The 7216-nt window shown below is 43.6% G+C and overlaps 1 protein-coding gene across 1 annotated transcript; it reads right to left on the reverse strand.

Moving 5' to 3' along the window:
• Positions 1-838: 838 nt before the first annotated feature.
• Positions 839-3131, reverse strand: LOC135574996 (general transcription factor II-I repeat domain-containing protein 2-like). The gene is made up of 2 exons (XM_065027130.1): positions 1520-3131; positions 839-1339 (listed from the first exon to the last, which is right to left on the reverse strand). The coding sequence occupies exon 1, from the start codon at positions 2964-2966 to the stop codon at positions 1533-1535; it is 1434 nt and encodes a 477-aa protein (XP_064883202.1). The 5' UTR covers positions 2967-3131; the 3' UTR covers positions 839-1339; positions 1520-1532.
• Positions 3132-7216: the final 4085 nt, after the last annotated feature.

Here is a 7216-nt window from a genome sequence, read left to right on the forward strand (position 1 = left end):
CAAAGCACGCAGAGCCGGCGCAGGATACCCTGGGCCGAAACGGCGTACGGGAGACCAGACACGCTGAGCCGGCACAACAAGCCCTGGCTGGATGCCCACTCTCGCATGGCACTTGCGTGGGGCTGGCCGTTAGCGCTCTGGGCTATAAGCGTACTTGCGACACCGTGCGTAGTGGTAAGTGTTCATGATTATTTAATAGAACAGAACACTGAATGACAAAAACAACAAGGGACCAAAATGAAACCAAAACAGTTCTGTCTGGTGCAGACACAAAACCGAAAACAAACACCCACAACCAAAATGGGGAAAACAGGCTACCTAAGTATGATTCTCAATCAGAGACAACGAACGACACCTGCCTCTGATTGAGAACCATACTAGGCCAAACACATAGAAATATAACATAGAAAAAAGAACATAGACTACCCACCCCAACTCATGCCCTGACCAACCTAACACAAATACATAAAAAAGGAACTAAGGTCAGAACGTGACACAGTGAAAGGCAATGGTGATCCCACTCCCTGTGTGTGTCTCAGGGGGAGTTGGGATATGCAAGAAACACATTTCCATTTGACACACAATTGTGTAACAGGACAAATATAAGCAACCCCAAAATTATGACTGTGTAGTCCATGGGTATCATTTTATCAGTTGCAGTGCTTAGTGCACTCCAGGAACAGGGTTGCCTACCCCAGTGTAGTCAGTATGACATGGCCCATGCAGGAATCAAACCCACGACCCTGGTGTTGCCAGCACTATACTCTAACCCCCTGAGCCAAGAACCACAGGGGTGTCACAGAAATAGTAACTGACTGTTAATGCTGTAAGTCAGGGGTCCCCAAACTTTTTCCTGTGAGGGCCACATAACTTTTCCCTTCTCTGATGGGGGGCCGGTGTCAGTTTGTAACAGAAAAAGTGTGACGATCGTAGGGGAGCTTAAAAAATGTATTGTTTTCCAGAAAGCCACACATAACCAAATAACCCTTTCCAGGTTCTTTACAGAAAAAAAGTCAGGAAACAAATAATAACACTATTAATGAAATAAATAATAACTAAATAACCCTCTCTGAGTTCTTCACAGAAAAAAACAGGAAATAAATAATAACTAAATAACTCTCTCTGGGTTCTTCATAGAAAAAAAAGCCATGGAACATTAACTTTCTGTCGTGCCATGCACAATCTTAACAGATAAAGTTCAGCTCAGTTGTCAGAGCAGAATCTCTCTGACACATATGAGCAGTCTCTTAAAGTTCTTGTGTTCCTTCCTTATAATCCTTTTGTAGGTTCCAGTAGGCTTGTAGACACCGCTGTTTGCAGCTCTCTCTCATCAACTTCCCTGTGAAAACCACAAAAGAAGCAGGTTGAGAAACTGAACTAAGTGATACAGCACCTACACAGCACAATACATTTCACTACCAGTATGGTTGTAAAGATGGATTTTATCCCAGTAGATTTTATTATGATTATATTTGTTTATGCTCAGAATGACTCATTCAAGTCAGAAAAGTGAGCTTACCTATGTATGTTCATCAGTGTGAACTGTGGGCCTGCATCTGGCTGGTGAGAAGTTGAATATCAGGTTCCATTCTAGTTACAGCCAGTCTCAAGCACTGATGCAAATGTTCATCTGTCAATCTTGATCTCATCGGGGTTTTCAGCAGTTTCATGCGAGAAAAGGTTTTCTCGCAGATATACGTGCTGCCAAAAACTGTGGACATTTTCATTGCGTGTTTTTTGATGTTTGGATATGTGTCGTTTGGGAGGGCGGCATAGAAGTCAATGAGACTGTTGGGCTTGAATGCGTCTTTCAGAACATCACAGTTCTGTAACTCAGCCAACTCAAACTGATATGAAGGCTGGGCTTCATCAATGTCGGCAACAAAGGGGTTCTGAAAAAGACGGATTTCTTTTGCATGAACATGTAGTTCACTGAATCGCACACCGAACTCCGCCTTCAGCATTTCCAGTGCTTCCACGCACTTTTCAGCTGGGAACGGGACCGCTGGGTTCTCTGTCGACAGGTTTTGGGTAGCAGGAAGATGGACGAAGTTGCGCTTTTTCACTTGTTCCAAAAGCAGCGCTAATTTCACCTCAAATGCTTTTATGTGTGAATACATGTCGCAAATGAGTTTCCCCTCGCCTTGTAGCTGCAAGTTAAGGCTGTTAAGTATTTCTGTCACGTCTGTTAAAAATGCGAGGTGCCATTTCCATTCTGGGTCGATCAGCTCTGGGACCGTTTTGTCTTTTAAATGAAGAAATGCGTTAATTTCGGGTAGCAGCTCGTAAAAACGCCTCAAAACTCTGCCCCGGCTCAGCCATCGGACCTCTGTGTAGTACAGCACATCTCCGTGCGTAGACTCCAGTTCAGACAGGAATTCTTGGAACTGCCTGTGTTTAAGTCCCTTTGCTCTGATGAAGTTTATGCACGACACCACAACCTTCATTACAGAATCCCACTTCAACACTTTGCAGCACAGTGCTTGCTGGTGAATTAGGCAGTGGACTCGTAGCGGGGCGGTGAGACCCCTTTTTTCCAACTCCCGGTTCATGCGTCCTATTAGACCGCGAGTTTCGCCCACCATGCTAGGAGCCCCGTCAGTCGTGATGCTAGCTAGCTTTGACCAGTCCAGGTCCAACTTCTCCATGGTTTGGCACACTTTGTCAAAAATATCCTCTCCCGTTGTAGTCCCTTTGAGACTTTGGAGGGCTGCCAGCTCCTCGCATATCTCAAAGTTTGCGCTAACTCCACGAATAAAAATGAGCAGTTGCGCTGTGTCTTGCACGTCCGTGCTCTCATCCAGTGCTAATGAAAAAAAGTCAAATTCTTTCGTCTTCTGCTGCAGCTGGGCATATACATTACTCCCGATTTCTTCAACGCGTCTGGTGATTGTACTCGCCGACAGACTTACGGCATTAAATGCATCTTTCTTCTCGGGACACACCTCCTCCGCGACAGCATCCATACATTTCTTAACAAACTCTCCGTCAGTGAAAGGCTTACCGCTTCTTGCTATCAGTTTAGCAACCCGAAAGCTGGCCCGAACGGATGCCTGGTTCAGCTGAGCTTGGCGTACAAATGTATTCTGCTGAGATAGTAGTCCACTTTTTAGCTTTGAGAGTTTGTCTGCTCGTATTTGGCTTCTCTTACCTAACCTTTTCGCCATTATTCCGTTCTCTCTTTGACAGGGCCGGGCCTAGGATTTTTTTTCTGGAGGCCAAATAGGAAAAAAATTCGATAGCGTCTCTGGTATTGTTCAGAGGGCCGGGCCAAATGTGCTGACGGGCCGTATCCGGCCCGCGGGCCGTAGTTTGGTGACCACTGCTGTAAGTGATATAGCATACTTAACCTATTCCACAAACTAGACAAAGCCCCTAGAGATAGCAGGCTCATACAGACTGCATTGTGCATTTTAAACAAGCATGTATATAACTTGTTTGATGAGATCGACACCATATTTTTCACATTTTCTCCTACTATGATTTATTACTGGTATATCATCATAGCTACGTATATATGAACATTCCCGTGTCCATTATCCCAGTAACTGTAGATGACCTCCCTTATTGTTTTGTGTGGATTTACAGAAGCTTCTAAGCTTGAACGAGTTATGGAAAAAATACTCTTGATTTTATGCTGACAGCTTAACACAATTGCCAGATTCTCATTTCGTTTTTTGTACTTTAAACACATTTACTTTACCAAACAACTTTTTTCCCTTTATTTAACTAGGCAAGTCAGTTAAGAACAAATTCTTATTTACAATGACGGCCTAGGAACAGTGGGTTGACTGCCTTGTTCAGGGGCATAACGACAGATTTTTACCTTGTCAGCTCGGCTATTTGATCTAGCAACCTTTCAGTTACTGGCCCAACGCTCTAACCACTAAGCTACCTGCCGCCCCAATATAGGACTATGAAATGGCTTTGGGTGTTGCCTAGCAACTACTTTTGCTTGTTTATGTTTATTCTTTGACAAAATAGTCTGCCTTCCAATTACTTTAATGAATATAGTCCATTGTAGCAGCTTTTCTAGATTTGTTAGATTTCTAACAAATGCATCTGGCTGCTGAGAAAATGGACAAAAGAGGACCTTGATTGCTATGGGAACATACACTGAGTGTACAATTGAATTGCACCCCCTTTGCTCTCAAAACAGCCTCAATTCATCAGGGCATGGATTCTACAAGGTGTCGAAAGCGTTCCATAGGGATGCTGGCCCATGTTGACTCCAATGCTTCCCACAGTTGTGTCAAGTTGGCTGGATGTCCTTTGGGTGGTGGATCATTACTCATACACACGGGAAACTGGTAAGTGTGAAAAACACAGCAGCGTTGCAGTTGTTGACACACTCAAACCGGAACCCCTGGAACCTAGTACCATTACCCGTTCAAAGGCAAAGCCTTATAAAATTGATTGAATTACTATTTTTTCTCATCAATTCTACACACAATACCCAATAATGACAAAGCAAAAACAGGTTTTTATACATTTTAACAAAAGTGTAAAAGATAAATACCTTATTTACATAAGTATTCAGACCCTTTGCTAAATGACTCGAAATTGAGCTCAGGTGCATCCTGTTTCCATTGATCATACTTGAGATGTTTCTACATCTTGATTGGAGTCCACCTGTGGTAAATTAAATTGATTGGACATGATTTGGAAAGGCACACACCTGTCTTCTTACTCTTCCTCAGATGACGAGTGCATGTCAGATCAAAAACCAAGCAACAAGGTCAAAGGAATTGTCCATAGTGCTCCAAGACAGGATTGTGTTGAGGCACAGATCTGGGGAAGGGTACAAAAACATGTCTGCAGCATTGAAAGGTCCCCAAGAACACAGTGGCCTCCATCATTCTTAAATGGAAGAAGTTTGGAACCACCAAGACTTTCCGAGAGCTGGCCGCCCAGCAAAACTGAGCAGGGCCTTGGTCAGGGAGGTGACCACTCTGACAGAGCTCCAGAGTTCCTCTGTGGAGATGGGAGAACCTTCCAGAAGGACAACCATCTCTACAGCACTCCACCAATCAGGCCTTTATGGTATAGTGGCCAGAAGGAAGCCACTCCTCAGTAAAAGGCACATGACAGCCACTTTGAGTTTGCCTAAAGGCACCTAAAGGACTCTCAGACCATGAGAAACAAGATTCTCTGGTCTGATGAAACCAAGACTGAAATTGTTGGCCTGAATGCCAAGCATCACGTCTGTAAGAAACCAGACACCACTCATCATCTGGCCAATACCATCCCTACGGTGAAGCATGGTGGTGGCAGCATCATGCTATGGGGATATTTTTCAGCGGCAGGGACTGGGAGACTAGTCAGGTTCGAGGGAAAGATGAATGGCGCAATATACAATGAGTTCCTTGATGAAAACCTGCTCCAGAGTGCTCAGGACCTCAGACTGGAGCAAAGGTTCACCTTCCAACAGGACAACGACCCTAAGCACAAAGCCAACACAATGCAGGAGTGGCTTCAGGCCAAGTCTCTGAATGTCCTCAAGTGACCCAGCCAGAGCCCGGACTTGAACCCGATGGAACATCTCTGGAAAAGCCTGAAAATAGCTGTGAAGCGACGCTCTCCATCCAACCTGACCGAGCTTGAGAGGATCTGCAGAGAAGAATTGGAGAAATTCCCCAAATACAGGTGTGCCAAGCTTGTAGCATCATACCCTAGAAGACTCGAAGCTGTAATCGCTGCCAAAGGTGCTTCAACAAAGTACTGAGTAAAATGTCTGAATAGTTATGTAAATGTATTATTTCATATTTTTTGTTATATACATTTACTGAGTAAAGTGTCTGAATACTTACGTAAATGTATTTCATATTTTTGTTGTTGCATATATTTGCATTTCTAAAAACCTCATTATAGGATATTGTGTGTAGATTGATGGGGGGGAAAAAACTATTTAATGAATTTAAGAATAAGGCTGTAATGTAACAAAATGTGGAAATGTCAAGGGGTCTGAATACTTTCTGAATGCTCTGCATGTCTCAACTGTCTCCAGGCTTAAAAATCCTTGTTTTACCTGCCTTGTCCCCTTCACCTACACTGATTGAAGTGGATTTAACAAGTGACATCAATAAGGGATAATAGCTTTCACCTGGTCAGTCTATCTCATGGAGTTGCTCCTAATGTTTTGTACACCCGTTGTAAATGCAAATGGGATGATACTGTATATGGTGATGCAGCTGTATTATTGTATTGTACAGATATGGGAAAAAAAGGCGGGAAAAATATGATTTACCCAAGTGATGCAAGAGTACTAAAACCTTTTTCTGCCACTGTGAGGGTATTTCTCACATATGCAGCGCTCATTACGGGAAATCGATCTGCGTTCAAAATGTCCTTCACATATTTACAGGTATGTATGAGTAGTAATCGGGAGGATCAATGTCTTTCCGTAGCTGATATGTCAGTCAGTTTAAAATGCCACCAATCTTTTGGAACACACGAGTGTTTCCTATCCACTCTTCTCAGGGCTGTGCAGAAACAGCAATGCTTGTTAAACTAGGGCTGTCACACTGGCTGACATCAATGACATATTTCTGGGCTGCCATCCCAAATGGCACCCTATTTACTATATATTGCACTTCTTTTAACCAGGGTGGCAGGGCCAATACTCACATTTTGACTAGAGCCCTGGTCCTGGTCAAAATGTGCACTGTGGAGGGAATAGGGTGCCGTTTGGAACGTAGGCACAGTAGGTATCCGTGGTCCTGTAAGAAGTTTAGGTGTGATGATAACCAGCCCTATAAAGAATGCACATCAATGCGGATACACTGCTGGATGAAACACTGTTATGGATGCTGCTTCGACTGAGTCAATGTGGAATTGGTTTCATTTCCAATATCTTTGTCCATACAGAGTTTAATGTTTTTACCGGCAGTGTGACAAGGCTTTCTTTGAACTGTAACCTCCAGAGATATTAGCCACCGGGCTAATCTTTTAAAAACCGATACAACAGCGGTTGTGCCGCTGACCAGACGACGAACCAGAGCAATGTTCAATTACATGTCAGGGCGGTGAAAGAGAAACACTTTAATGTCCTGGTGGAAATGACAATTTAATGCCCACCATTTTTTCCTTATCACATATTCATCATCCCATTTTCAGAGTTTGTTAGGAGATACTCTTAGGAGATGTAGATATTAAGAAGAAGGTATCGTATGTGGCCTGGGTAGTCTATTGGTCAGTGCCACAGCCTATAGCATGT

The sequence above is a fragment of the Oncorhynchus nerka genome, linkage group LG14, assembly GCF_034236695.1.
Source record: "Oncorhynchus nerka isolate Pitt River linkage group LG14, Oner_Uvic_2.0, whole genome shotgun sequence".
NCBI classification, from domain to species: domain Eukaryota; kingdom Metazoa; phylum Chordata; class Actinopteri; order Salmoniformes; family Salmonidae; genus Oncorhynchus; species Oncorhynchus nerka.